General features: G+C 34.6%; 1 protein-coding gene across 5 annotated transcripts in view; it reads right to left on the bottom strand.

The window, feature by feature from the left end:
- Window positions 1-1,101: 1,101 nt before the first annotated feature.
- Window positions 1,102-15,542, bottom strand: part of AZIN1 (antizyme inhibitor 1) — a 36,445-nt gene continuing 22,004 nt past the window's right edge. For 4 of the 5 annotated variants that reach the window (XM_017664294.3, XM_017664304.3, XM_036995485.2 and 1 more), the window contains 9 exons: window positions 15,220-15,393; window positions 14,560-14,732; window positions 12,443-12,577; window positions 10,926-11,007; window positions 10,460-10,534; window positions 9,640-9,802; window positions 6,300-6,415; window positions 5,454-5,668; window positions 1,102-3,963 (listed from right to left, as the gene is read on the bottom strand). In XM_017664294.3, coding sequence (XP_017519783.1) covers window positions 3,852-3,963; window positions 5,454-5,668; window positions 6,300-6,415; window positions 9,640-9,802; window positions 10,460-10,534; window positions 10,926-11,007; window positions 12,443-12,577; window positions 14,560-14,732; window positions 15,220-15,393 — 1,245 coding nt within the window. In that variant the 3' untranslated portion in view covers window positions 1,102-3,851. The remainder of the gene's footprint in view (window positions 3,964-5,453; window positions 5,669-6,299; window positions 6,416-9,639; window positions 9,803-10,459; window positions 10,535-10,925; window positions 11,008-12,442; window positions 12,578-14,559; window positions 14,733-15,219; window positions 15,394-15,542) is intronic. The other variant, XM_017664313.3, reaches the window with a different exon arrangement.

The raw sequence follows: 15,542 nt of genomic DNA on the forward strand, positions 1-15,542 counted from the left end.
CTTTAGTTCCCAACTCAAACACAAGGGTTACCAGACATCTGAGGGGTGCCTCTAATAATGAAAGATAATAGATTAATTCAAAAACAGAAGGCGACTTAGAAAAAACTGATAATTTAGGACTGAGGGTGGGGGGAGATGAGTGATGGGAGGTGAAGAGAGAAAATGTCCAAAAAACTATCATTCTGAGACCGAAAGATACTTTTACTCTTAGCCTGGAAATGAAAGGCTCCAAAGTGAAAAAGATTTGGAATATGAAGCTGAGAAATCTCCCAGCAAGTAGAGCAATTTGAGAAACAGAAAATAGATGGAAAGACAATGAAACAGATAATTAAAATTCCTAAGTTTTAGGTAAGTGTCCCTTCTGCATACTGCTAACAATTGAGTGATGACAAAGTTGTAGGCACAGGCACACATCAGATGAAGTCTGGCACCGTTATTTAGGAAAAGCTTTAACTAGCTTGCCTGGACCATTTCCAATTTTGATAAAACCCAAATCCTTCCAACTGTGTAACACTTAAGTCAGAGTGCCTTGAGCCTGGAATGGTTTCATGCTCCCCTACGTATACTCCTCCCTGGGTGAAGGTATGTACTATGATTAAGAAGATACAAGTAGCACCTGCAATCTGTATTAGCAAAGGAAAAACAAAACTCTTCAGCATTGGAGGGTAGGAACTGCTACTTTCCAGGCTAGCTTTAACTTGCCCAGATGATTGTACACTACCAGAATTTCTTCAAACCTGAAACAAGAATCCTTTCCTATTTTCCCCTGTTCTTAATTAGCAACACAAAGAGCTAGAAAAAAAATCTAGTCCAAAACACCATTTACTCAAATTTGACTCCAGTACCAACAGAGGGAAAAGGATTCAGAAGTCATTATGTAACTTACATTTTGCTATTAAAATACAAACACTCCTAAAAGCTGGTAGCACATCAGGGTAAGCAGAGATCCGCCTCTAGCAAATATGCCAGTAAAGACCAGAGCTAGTTTGTGTTTCTTTACTCCTACCTAGGCCAGGTTTATTCCCATTATAAAAGCATGCCTGTGCGAATACTTATACCATAACTTCCACATTCTGCCTTCAGGACGGAAAGAGACAGGAATTAAAGTATCTGTAGTATTTATTGACAGTTTGAGAGTGGAAGACTACAAAGTCATTGTTTTTTCCTGATTTTGTACTTTGAAGCCAATTAGGCAAGCATTCTTTACTACATTTGTTGGCCAAGTTGCTAATAACATGAGAAAAAAGTAACTCCCAACAAGGTACCAAAAAAAAAGATATTGAACAGTGTGGCTTTTTAACCAGTAGTTTCATTTCATGGGATCAGTGCCCACATTTACTTGGAATATCTAGCTTGATTTACATTAATTTATTTCATTCAGTCCAAGTTTAAAATTGTTAGGAGGCTGGTGAAATAATGTGTCTAGAAAATGTGGCCCTAGAAGCATCTCAGTGCTCATATATGTACTGGACTTCATCAAAACCTTCATTGTTCCATACATAATGCCCAGCATTTTACCAGACTCAACCTGTTAGTTTGTAATGAATTAAGATTCTGAAAGAATGCTTGCCAGTTAATATACACAAAATTGACAGGTAAAATTTCAAATCTGCTTCACAATAGATGCCGAAGTAAAATGTAAGGAGGAATAAAAACATTTTTTTATCTGTATATTCAGAATCACACACAGTTATCTTTACAGTTCAATTTACTATACAGAAATCACTTGGGTTTTATATTTTCAGTTAAATTCTGAACTGAGGTTACAATATTGTTTTTAGAAGAAGTATTGTTACATTAATTCAATACTTTTTTTAGCATACCAAATTGATATACGTAAGTTCAAACCTTACATTTATGGCAGAAAGTCTTCAAATACAATACAGACATTTCTTAAGGTTACTATCTCATTCACATGATATTTGCAACTCAAGTTATACACAGAACAGCTCTCCTGTGAATACAGCAAAAGTGACATGCCATGAAAGCTCTAATTTGTATAGTCAAGCCAAGGACTCCAAAGTTGTACCATCTTTTTTAAAAGTTTGGCATTTCTGGACTGTAACACACAGCATGTAAGGAAGGTTGGGAACAATTCCTCCTCTTTTATTACAGTTTTTAAGAAGTTGCATGGTAGCTTGGAATTTTGCATAAAACCCCATGTTATACCTTGGAGAAGTCCAAGGATAATTAGATGACAATGGATTGGGGCCCTAAATTTTTTTAAATAGAACCCATGAAATTCAAATGGGCATTAATCAAATCAAAAATATTAAGCACCTACTGGTTTAAGAGATTGAAATTTATTAGAGATTCATGATCAATTTCTTTCTACCTTGAAATCAAGGTATAAAAACCAGCTGTTAAGTGCATTCCAAACTTCTACTATGTAGCACAGGTAGAATTTTCTGTCCGTTGGCACCAAAGTAAAGTCACATTTCCTTTTGGGAGACAGAAATTCCACATCTGAACATAGAGTAAGTTAGGAAAAAATGACCCCTGTTGTTTATTACTATTGTGACTCTGAGATCTAGGATTACTAATATACTAGCAGTGAACAACACAGATTCCTGGCAACAACTGTCAGGTTAGTGATGCTAACTCCCTTTCCCCAATTACCATAAAATTTTAGTATGAAAAGAATTAAAATTAATAAGCTGAATAAATGGGAAACAACAAGGAACTAAGTGAGTACTAAAACAAACCCCTAAAGTTTAAAATCATCACAACTGAAAATAGGTGCATTTCACTCCACCCCCTTACAACTCTGAATTTAAATAATATTCCGTGCAAAAGAGCATCAGGTTTCTGGATATAGATGTAGCCCTTCTTTAAGTTTTAGTATACTGCAGAGTTTTCTGCAATTTTATTTCTCTCCCCACAAGTTTATTCAAAGTATTTAATAGAATCTTCCACTTTAGCCAAAAGATATGTGATTCAAAGATTTACTAAGGTAGTCTATGCATTCTACTATACAGAAACACCTATTATTACAATTGGTTTATGAAGGATTAACATTTTTGGCGTTAAAATTGTTAAATATCATGCTTACTGCACATCAACTCTCCATAATGAATCTGAACTTCATAATGATTTACTGAACATTTTACTTAAATTACTAATTAAATAACTGAAAAATGTATTGAGTCAAACTAAACTTAATGGTTATAAAGGAAAATAACCTTGAAAACATTTCATATACACAACTATTTCAAAACTACCTTTGCTATCTAGCCCCTTTCCCAAAGTTTTAGCCTGAAAAAAAAAACCAGTAAAATCTACACAAAATTTATTGCAATCATACAAGGGTTACATTAGGTCAAATACAACAAACACTATGAAGTAATTTTACATTTATTAAACTACAGTTCAGAGCACAAATTTACGCATTCTAAATACACTAAATGTATCTAATGAAGTCACACTGGTACACTGGTCTTCCACCGACATTTGATATATCCAGGTGAAAGACATTAACTTTACAAGACTTTTAAACACAAATCCTTAGTATAAAAACTGTGTACTTGTATGTAAACGGTTTAATGGAACACCCAACTTATGGGCTTCCATCTCCACTAAGTCATCCATTTTGTTGCATATTTTATTTTAAACGCTTATGGGGTATAGGACAAACTGGTAAATTTAAATCTCAATACATTATCTAAATCTCCCCAATTACCCCCCGTGAATTATAGATAAAACTGACTTTGTCTGGTCCCAAATAGCTATTACTAATAGTTATTTCCAAGAGAATTAACAGAATAAGATTGTTCAAATTTTTTTCCATACTGGAATGTAGACCAGACAAGCTCAACCCGCAACTTGAGATGTAAAGAAGCGTTAATGCCTGTTTAAGCTTCAGTGGAAAAGCTCTCTCCTTGGCTCAGCTGAATGCAAGAAGGCACAAAGAAGAAGTTTTTCATCATTGTGTCTGAAGTAATTCCAGCATCTTGCATCTCATACCTTACATAAAAAAGGGAAAAAAAGCGTAATTTTGAATTTATGCACAAAGACAAGACCATATAACAAATTCACAATAAAACAGGACTATAACCAGTCTCCCAAAAATCCTTAAAAGATTATCATTTTGCTATTACTTTGAGTCATACATTTATTAAAGAATTAACTTACTAAAAAACATTTTATGTCACCCCATATCCAATATGGATTAAAATAAAAACACCACCAACCATAAAACTTTTAGAAGACAACATAGGCAAAAATCTCCTGAATATAAACACGAGCAACTTTTTCTTGAACACATCTCCTCAGCAAAAAAAATTAACAAATGGGACTACATCAAGCTTAAAAGCTTCTGCACAGCAAAGGACACCATCAGCAGAACAAAAAGGCATCCTACAGTATGAGAGAATATATTTGTAAATGACATATCCGACAAGAGGTTAACATCCAAAATATATAAAGAACTCACATGCCTAAACAACCAAAAAGCAAATAACTGGATTAAAAAATGGGCAGAGGATATGAACAGACAATTCTCCAAAGAAGAAATTTAGATGGCCAACAGGCACATGAAAAAATGCTCCACATCACTAATGATCAGGAAACTGAAAATTAAAACCACAATGAGATATCACCTCACACCAGTTAGGATTGCCAACATCCAAAAGACAAGGAACAACAAATGCTGGCGAGGATGCAAAGAAAGGGGAACCCTTCTACACTGCTAGTGGGAATGTAAACTAGTTCAACCATTGTGGAAAGCAATATGGAGGTTCCTCAAAAAACTAAAAATAGAAATACCATTTGACCTGGGAACCCCACTCCTCGGAATTTACCCAAAGAATACAAGTTCTCAGATTCAAAAGACATATGCACCCCTATGCTTATTGCAGCACTATTTACAATAGCCAAGACATGGAAGCAACCTAAGTGTCCATCAGTAGATGAATGGATAAAGGGGTGGTACATACACACAATGGAATATTATTCAGCCATAAGAAGAAAACAAATCCTACCATTTGCAACAATATGGATAGAGGTGAAGGGTATTATGCTCAGTGAAATAAGCCAGGCAGAGAAAGACAAGTACCAAATGATTTCCCTCATTTGTGGAGTGTAACAACAAAGCATACTGAAGGAACAAAACAGCAGCAGACTCACAAACTCCAAGAAGGGACTAGTGGTTGCCAAAGGGGATGGGAGGGGGAGGGGGAGGACAGGTGGAGAAGGGGATTGAGGGGTATTATGTTTAGTACACATGGTGTGAGGGGGTCATAGGGAAGACAGTGTAGCACAGGGAAGGCAAATAGTGACTCTGGCATCTTACTACATTGATGGACAGTGACCACAATGGGGTGTGGGGGTGACTCAATAATATGGGTCAATGTAGTAACCATGTTATTTTTCATGTGAAACCGTCATAGGAGTGTATATCAATAATACCTTAATAAAAAAATTGTATAATAATAAAAATAAAACCACCACCTTACCAATCACTGAATGACATCATATAATAAATAGGTGGCCTCTGAAAATCATTAAAAGCAGATGGTTCATGGAAAGAATCTGCTCCCATGTTATCAAAGATAAGCCAATCTCCTATATTCAGCTCAGGAAGAAGACAGTTTTCCACAATTTGATCAAGCTCATCACAGGATGGACCCCAAAGGCTGCTTGTAAACAGAGGCTCATCATCTTTGTATTTCTGTAGGACAAAGTAGGACAAATTTTTTTTAAAGTTAAGTTTTACTCAAAACAGCAATAAAATGACTGGTGTTTACCATGGGAGAGGGGTTGGGATGGGTGGGTGGAGACGGTGAAGGGGATAAAAGGGCACAAATATTCTCAGTCATAAGTTGGTCACAGAGATGATAGTACAGCATGGAGAATATAGCCAACAATTCTGTAACATCCTTTTATGTTGACAAGTAGGAACTGCACTAGTGGGGGTGAGGGTTTAACAATATGCGTAACTGTTGAACCACTATGTTGTATATTTGAAACCAATATAAGATTGTGTATCAATGATACTGCAAAGAAATAGAAATATATATGTAAGTTTTACTCATGTTCAGGCAGGTACTGAATTTGTAAGTAGGTACAGCGTTTTTCACTATCTCAGATTCAATGTGCCCATGGAAGGCAGGCAAAGAGCCCATGGCAGTGGTGCTCCTTCTTAACTCTATCTAAGGAATGCAAACCCTCAAAAAAGGGAGGCAATAATTCCCATCTTGAAATATTTCTCCAAAAATTGGGATGCATCTTAATTAAACGTAACAGTTCAGTTTATAAGCTGCCAGATAAGTAGTTTTAGTATTATTTGTAATGTTACTTGCCTTGTGAACCTCTGGAATGGTATTTAAGTCCTCAGACAGTTTACTTGCAAAAGAACCATAAACACCATCGTTCATATAATACATGAAGGTTGGTTCATCACTTCCAGTTTTTTCTACTGAAATAAAACAGGAAAAATGAAGATGAATTTATAGTAAAATGTCTAACATAGTTATTATGCAAGGTGTATCAAATAGATTGAATATTTATAGGACTGACTCATTCTCACATTTCTCAAAATATGTATACTTAAAAAGAAATTATACTGGCATACCTTCTTAAAACAAAACTGTTAGCCTGAAGGTCTAAACACATACTTCACAAAGGAAGATAACCAATGAACACCATGAAAAAAGTGCTCTACACAAAACTGAAGGAACAAAATAGCAGCAGACTCACAGACTCCAAGAAGGGACTAGTGGTTACCAAACAGGAGGGGTGTGGGAGGGCAGTTCGGGAGGGAGGGAGAAGGGGCTTAAGGGGTATTATGTTTAGTACACATGGTACATGGTGTGGAGGATCACGGGGAAAACAGTGTAGCACAGAGAAGGCAAACAGTGAATCTGTGGCATCCAGTGACTGCAGTGGCTTTGGGTGGGAACTTGATAATATGGGTAAATGTAGTAACCACATTGTTTTTGTTTTTTCATGTGAAACCTCATAAGACTATATCAATAATACCTTAATAAAAAATTAAAAAAAGAAAAAAGCGCTCTACATCATTAGTCTCCAGGTAAATGCAAAGTAACACTACAGTTGACCCTCTGGGCCTACTTTATTGGAAAAAAATTTTGAGACCTCTAGCAATTTGGACAAACATTTTTTCTCTAGCTTACTTTATTTTAAGAACATAGTATATGATACATATAACATACAAAGTATGTGTTAACAGTTTTGTTATTGCTAAGGCTTCCAGTCAACAGCAGTATAGTACCAGTGAAGCTTTGGGAGAGTCAAAAGTTATACAGTGATTTTTGTGCAGGAGGGCTGGTGTCCTTAACCCCTATGTTACTCAAAGGTCAACTATACAATGAGCTACCAACATCACACACCTAGTGAATGGATAAAACTATAAAGACTGACAATACAAATAGATCAGTGAAGGTGGGGAGCAACAAGAACTTGCATAAACACTGCTGGAAAGGTAAAATGATAACACCACTTTGCAATCTTTGAAAACATCTACTTTAGGACCCAGCAATTCTAAGTCATTTCCCCAAAAGAAATGAAAAATATTCATAAAACTTGTACAAGAATTTTAACAGTTCTGTTCATAATTGCCAAAAACTGGAAACAACCAAATATTCATCAGCAAGAGTAGATAAATTATGTATCTACACACCTGGATATTAGCAATAAACATAAAACTAAATGGTTTAGACATTATACTGAGCTGTTTTAAGGAATATATGCTATATGATTCCATTTATAAATGAAGTTCAAGGGCAGCCCAAACTAATCTATAGTGGAAAAATGAGAACAGTGACTGTCTGGCAAGGGAACAAAACTGGGAAGAAATTCTAAGATATGAATGAAATTTATATTCTGATAGGGAGTATACCTTCATTAACTCAAATTATAAACTTAAGATTATGCTTACTGTATATAAATAAATGTCAAGAAAAAAACTAATGAATAAAAACCCTGAACAAATCCTTAACTCTACAAAAGTAGTAGTAGTAAATATGAACTCTTAAAAAAAAAAAAGAGTATTCTAGGCTTAAAAAGGAGAGCGAGCGAGCACCTGCACCTAATAAGGAGTAGGTTTCTCACTGATGGGAAAGGGAGTTACAATACGGAAAAGTAAAAAAAAAAACACAACACAACCTGTGGTATACTGCACTCACAGCCTGATAATATAGCTACATTTATATATACAGACATGTACATGTACGTGTGTACACACACACACATTCTCTCAGTTCTGTTCAGTGAGAAAGCCTAGAAGAAATGACAGATCTGTAGTTGGTGGACACAACCAATACTCCTTTCTTGGTTTTTAGAATGCCACTCTCTAGTCTTTCAAAAAATGGTCCATTCTAGGAGTCTGAGGGAGGGAAAAGAGAACATGAGCTGCAACATTTTGATATGCCAGAAAGTAAAGAAGTGCTCGTGGAATTGGGGTGGGGGTCGGGGAATGTCAAAAGAATTCATTTTGGATAGTATATAATGAAACTAGATTATATAGCCTACTGAATAAATACCTAGTAATCTAAACTAGTATAAATAAATAGGAAAGAGGAAAGATATTCTTTAGACTGAACAATGGAGTCAAGTTCATCAATCGATGGTAAAACTAATGGGGTGAAAATATGAGAGAAAGGTTATTTACATTATCTCAAATTATCTTTCCACTTCCTAATGGAGAAACCTGACATGTTAACCATGTGATCAAATATTAGAACAGATTAATATCATGTGCCTAATTATGATGAGAAAGGAATAGACTATTATTTCATGCCAAAAAAGTATAACCTGAATGACATCATGAGAATGTTCAGACAAGCCCAAACTAAGACATTCTAAAAACCTCTACTCTTCAAAAATGTCAAAGTCAAGAATACAAAGCAATACTGAGAACTTTTTCCAGATTAAAAAAGACATTAAAATTAAATTCAATTAATGTGCAGTACCAGACTGTATTCTAAATAAGGAAACACAAAAAGCTTTTGTAAAAGATAACACTGGGAAAACTGACAATTTTCCTATGAATTATAGATGACAGTACTATATCAGAATTAAATCACCTGACTTTATAACTTTGTGATAATCTTATTTTAAGGAAATAAAACTAATTTAGGGTACAATATCTCCAATCTGCTCTCATGTTTGGGAAAAAATATGCCTATGTGTATACAGACTTATAACACTGGAGCAAAATGAAAACAGTGAATCCGGGTAATAGTATATAAAGTTCCTTGCATTTAGTGCCTTCTTGGTTTCACCAGAGTCATATTAAAAGGACTCTGTTGTCCCTTGTTATGTAATGAAAGATTCTCCCTGTGACTCATCAAAGATGAAAAAGACACATCACAATAAAACAACCCTTGTTGGTTCCTAACAAGGGATGAGAATCAGTCACCTGGGGGAAGTTTATCTAAAATATTATCTAAAAATGAGCACCAACAGAGCTGGATTCTCAAGTTTTATGGAGTAAGACCTTGACTAGTAAGACCTTTAAAATTCTCCCTACCTGCTTACAGCTGGCTTAAGACCACTCACAATTTTATAACCATAAAATGTCCTAAAGTGCACTTACAGTATAAATACCATGTATTACATAATTCTAATTAGTTTGAGGATGAATTTACCTACTAGCAGAAACTATAAACTGTCACTTACCTCCAGAGGAAAATTTATCATTTTCAACAGCTTTCTTTGCAATGATATTAACTGCAAGTGTAAATGCAGAAGATACATAGTAGCTTCCAGGTTCTGAAATTATCTTAATGCCAGATCCTTCAGGAAAGTAGACATCCAACAAAGGACTGATAACATGATTAACCTACGGATTTTAAGCCCCACATTATGATTTCAGTATTATTAGATAATTCACAATATTAAGAGATTGCTGGCTCTATGTTTTTAAGGAAAATTAAGTGGTACTAATTACGTACCACAAAGCTTAGCTATTCAGTAGTTTCAAGCAATAAAACAGGCTTTCAAGTCATCAAAGTATTTTGTAACTATAAGAATGGCATTTAAAAAAATTTGTAATTCCAATGGAAATTCCAGTTGGTAATTATTTAAAAATCATATTTCTACACTCTGTCACTAGCAACAGAGAACAAGATTTCCAATCAATTTCTAGATATTATAGGAGGGCAAAACAGAAAGGTGAAGAGTGATGTACATCTGGATAAAAGAGCTTAAACTATCCAAGTTATGAGTTCATTGTGCATTAAGTACTCCACAAGAGCTGATACACAACTGAATAGAAACATTTTGTGATTAAGTTATGCTACAGTGCTCAGAGAACATTATAAACTTTTCAAACTTAGCCAAGTCTTCTCATAGCCTTTTTTCTTAGAATTGTATCTTCAACAAATGTTACAGGCTTTAGGTTCCTGCCATTGTAAAAATCCTAGTCGACACATCTACCACTTAAGTAGAAAGAATGAGAGATTATTATACAGTATGTCCATCTTCTGAACAAATTTACCTCTTCCAACTGAAATTCAGTTCCTGTGAAGCCTCCACCAATGTCTAACATGTTCATTGTAAAGCCAAATTCTCCCTAGAGATGAAAAAAATAATTTAAATGCTTTTCTAAATTGTAATGAATATAGGGACATTTTGAAAATCTTCCCCTGGGATGGTAACTATTGTATGTTCTGACTTCAGCACACTAAGTTTTTTGGTTTCTATTAGCAGAAGCATATTAATTCAATCTATATATACTATATTCCTGATGTTACCTGTACCACCTTGTAAGACAGGATGCAAATTAATTACTATTCCATCCCTTCAACCACTTGAAAAATGTGACTGTACAGAACTCTTATATTTTAAAAAGTGAGGTGTGTGTCATTAAGTATGATCAAGTACTTCAGAGGTAGAGAAACAATGAGTAAGTCTTAAATAACATCCTGGCCTAAAATATCAGGATAATATAAGGAAAAACTTACAGCCATGTCAAACACACATCGAGCATCAGATAGAGCATGCATATATACTTGAGATTCTTTGCAAGCACTTGAAACATGAAATCTGAAAGAAATAAGAGTAATAAATTTAAAGCAGCAGCAAGTTTTAGAGGCTCTTCTTATAATCCCTTTGTTTTCATCACCATATTGACACAGTAAATATTCACATTAACAAAGTGTTAGAAATACTAGCCTCTAAATATCCAAGTTGTATTACCAGTCTTTCAGAGAAGGTGATGTTTAGATAATGCTATAATTTTATAAAGAATTTTTAACAATAAGCTTCTGAGATTTTAGTCATGCTTCGTGGCTATCAGATAGGGGCATGCTTTCATGTACATATGGTAAAGTAACAAGCACCACCAATAAAATTGGGCCACAAAATCTTTAATTTAAATATATATTTTTTTCTGAATATAAAAATGTGTCTATTGTTAAAACATTAGGTGAGCAGGCAGAGGAAGACAAATACCGTATGATTTCACTTATTTGTGGAATATATAAACAAAGCAAAACAGAAGAAACAAAACAGCATTAGACTAATAGACACTGGGGTGTGGCAGGGATGCGGTGGGGGATTGTTGAACCACTGTGATGTACATTTGATAAAATAAACAAATTTTTTTAAGTACATAAATACAGTGCATACACATTTTTAAAAATGAGTTCAGTATTACTGATACATTATTACTTATTAAATGATAATTAGAGTCAGAACAAAATACTAATTGAAATCTGGTTCTATATCCTGATTGTAGCAGTGATCACACAAATTTGTTAAAATTTATAGAGGTACACAACCATAATGTCAGTTTTCTTGTATGTTAACTTAAAATTTAATTGAAATTTTAAAAACTTTCAAATGTATCTCAAATTGTCACCTAAGGTATAATTACACTGAACAGTGATGGTTCTTTATCACCCTTTATGAACAATTTTAAAAGATCTTATACTGTAGTGAGACTAGCAATGGACTGGCAACTCAGGAAAATGTAGAACTTTGTGCTCCAAATTTGACTAAGATCATAGGTGAGTCTATGATCAAATCATTATTAAATCCCTCTGGTTCTGTTTCCTCACATGTAAATCACGAGGGTAAAACAAAGTCTACTAATTTGTTAAAGTGCCCTCGAGGGATTAAAAGGAGTCTAAGGATGAGAAAAAGAAAAAAATGAAATGACACCTACAACTTAGAAGATGAAGGCCATTTGATATTCATTAGAATTCTAGTAAATCCCCTCCATTCAATTTCAAAGGAGGTGATTCGATCAACTAAACTGAGTTTTTATTTACTATTTTATCTCCTTATTAGGAGATGGGGAACAGGTACAAAGTATAAAGGAAAAAGCATACTTAGTTGTTTTCCCTAAACTTAGAAGAAAAATACATATGCTAAACTGAAAAACTGAATCTATTAGTTATGCAAATGAAGTCTTAAATCAATAATCAGAAAGACAAAGATCATCAGAATTAAAATGAAGTTTATAACAAATACTCACTTAACTCCAGTAATTTGGACATCAAGTTCCTTAGCACATTCCAAGAGATCCCTACAGTTCTTCAGCGTAGTGCCAAACTTCATGTTACCCTCTTCACCACCAATATTATCTTCTGTTGCAATATGTAGTAAGACCCTAAGAGAAGGGGAAGATGATTGGGGCAGAGTTGGTTTACATCATCATCAGCATATGTGAAGCCTGAAGATTGTAGCAAGTGTGTAGATTATGTTTCCAGGGCTCCCAAATCCAGCCGATGGATGAAATCAAGTGAACCTATGAAAAACAATCCTGCATAGAGTAAAAAACTAGCAATTAGGGCCTAAAGCATGAAGCTTACAAGGATGGGAGTTTGGAAAATGCACAAGTTAAGACTCTAAGACTCTGTTGTAATAGCAAGAGTCAGTAGGGCTCTGTAATGAAAGATGACATTACTTTCAAATGAATTCCATCAGTCCATAAATCCACCTAGAAAGACTAAATTGAATAGCAATGCCATCACTGTCTTTCAGTAAAAAAATACCACGGCTTTAAATGTTTCAAATTTCCTAAATTTTTCCAGCTAACTTTCCACCACTTATTCTGAACATTCCTATGAATCTCTTATAGCTAATGAGAAAGAACTGGAAAGCTTGAGTTACTGTGTCTAAACAGTAGCTTTTCAGATTACTAATTCTAATCTGTTTGGTATTTATTTCCTTCCAACTCATGATAACCAAGACAAAATGATAAAGACTGTCAGGAGATCAAGTCATTACAAACCACTAAAAACAGCTAATACACAAATAATTTATGTAGAACAGTTTTCCCAAGGAAGTCCTGATGATCAGAGGGTGCAAGTCTGATTTTAAAAAAAGCAAAATTATTCTATCTACAGGTAGAATCAGCTCAATCAAGAATACACCATTCAATTTACAATTTAACAAAGTAACCACCACAAATCAGGGCTTGTCTTCAGACTGTAGAACAGGAAGTGTTTTTTAGAGAGCCAAGTGATTCCCTGGCATTTTCCCCAAAAAGCCTTCATCCAAACAAGTGTTTAAGGTAATCAATCCTATCAGGATACCTTTCTAAGAATACCATTAATTTCAATAAGAAAAATATAGATATACAAGGAAAATATGGGTATGATACACATTTTCAGTACACACAATTAACTCACTAAAAGTAAGCAAACGATTTTGTACTAATACAATATACTTTCAGTATATTCTCAAGTCTTCTTAACAGGGGCATCATGATTAGCACACATAATGTAGGTGGCTTATGGGGTAGGCAGTATAGCACTGAGAAGACAAGTAGTGACTCTATAGCATCTTACTATGCTGATGGACAATGACTGCAATGGGGTTTGGGGTGGGGGGGCTTGACAATACAGGTGAAGGTTGTAACCACAATGTTGCTCATGTGAAACCTTCATTAGATTGTATATCTATGATACCTTAAAAAAATAAAATCTTTATGATAGTCTTCATTAAAAAAATTAAGTCCTCTTAACATACCAGTTCATGACATTAATTTTGCCTTCAAAGTTTTTGCTTTTAAAAAGTCAGCTTTTTAATTAAAAGAAAAATCTTAGCATGCATGCAGGTCCAAGTAAAAAAAAGTTAAATTTCCTGTTCAAAGCAAAGTGTACCTTCAAAAAGAAACCCTGGAATGTACAGACTAGGCTGCTAAGACACAGGTCAGCTAAGAACGATCATTCAAGACCTACGGACAAAGGCAGATTAAACCCTCACAGCTAATGAGGAAAAAAATAAGCTAACCAAAACACATCCTGTTCCCAACATGACAAACAGCAGGGTTAATGTGATTATGAAAATACAGCTGTTGCCCTAATTTGATCATCCCACCAATCAAATTTTCTTCCCTGAATTAAAGATTTTAAGTTCATATCCCAAGCTAACCGTATCTCATCCCAACTCCATATGAAGGATCACAAGTAGGCAGCCAAAAGAAAAAAAAATGCTATCAGCATTTTCCATAGAAACTTTAAATAAAGTAAAGTAATTGTAATATGCACCACTGTTCTAATAAATGCCACTTTTCCTCAGGCTAAAGACAAACCCAAATCCTAAGGAGAAAGATAATATTCGCATGCACTTAGTTTTTATACTTACTTGGCATTTGGATGATTACGCGAGATTTTCTTCAATTCAACTTCATTGTCACATGTCATGATATTCACTCCAACTTTCGCTGCATACTTTATCTGAGACACCTGCTTGCAAGGACTTATGTAAATGATGTTTTCTGGAGATACACCCAAGTCTTGCACTAAAGCCATTTCAGTCTATAAATAGAGATTTTAAACAAGTGTCATCTAAAAGGCAACATTTCCATTACTCTTCAGTTACTACCTTATACTTTTTTGTTTTGGTTGATTTCGAGTTAAATTAGGATTATATAATGTCACAGTTCATACCCTGGTACTGGTTATTCCCCACTAATCTGTGTTGAAAACCTTTAAAAAGTTGGAATATTTTACTGTCATCAGAAGTAACAGTCTAGTTAGCTCTAGCATACGAATGAGGAACAAATAAGTTTTTGATTAAAGATAAAGCTTTTCAAAGTCTCATCTCACTGAAAACTTGCCTTTCACTGGCACACTTGAAAAGTTTGTAGATTTCCAAAATTAGGCCACAGCCTGAAACAATTTAAAAGCTCATCCAAAAGTCAAAATTTTTCATACAAATTTTTCTCCTATTGCTGTGGATAACCAAAAGCAAGGTGAATTTTAAAATGTTGCAGTTTAGTGACATAATAATGAAAATACTTACTTTACTGGAACAAGCAAATCCAGTTCCAAGAGCTGCCAAAATTTCAAGCACAGCTGGAGTGGAGTTGCACTTTACCATGTAGAATGGCTTTATCTGAGCCACTACATTTTGCCACTGACTGTGCTTCTTCACAATTTTTCCAAGATCTCCCACAAAAAATGCATTTTTCCCTGTCTATTATGTTTATGAAAAAAAGAGAAACTATTAAAAATACATTATCATTTATAAATAGGCAAGAACTCTCCTCCACAAAACGAGCCAAGATATACATACACTACTACTTGTAAGACTTAAGAATAATTAAGCTAGACTCAACAGGCAAC

Source organism: Manis javanica, chromosome 2 (genome assembly GCF_040802235.1).
Source record: "Manis javanica isolate MJ-LG chromosome 2, MJ_LKY, whole genome shotgun sequence".
Lineage (NCBI taxonomy): Eukaryota > Metazoa > Chordata > Mammalia > Pholidota > Manidae > Manis > Manis javanica.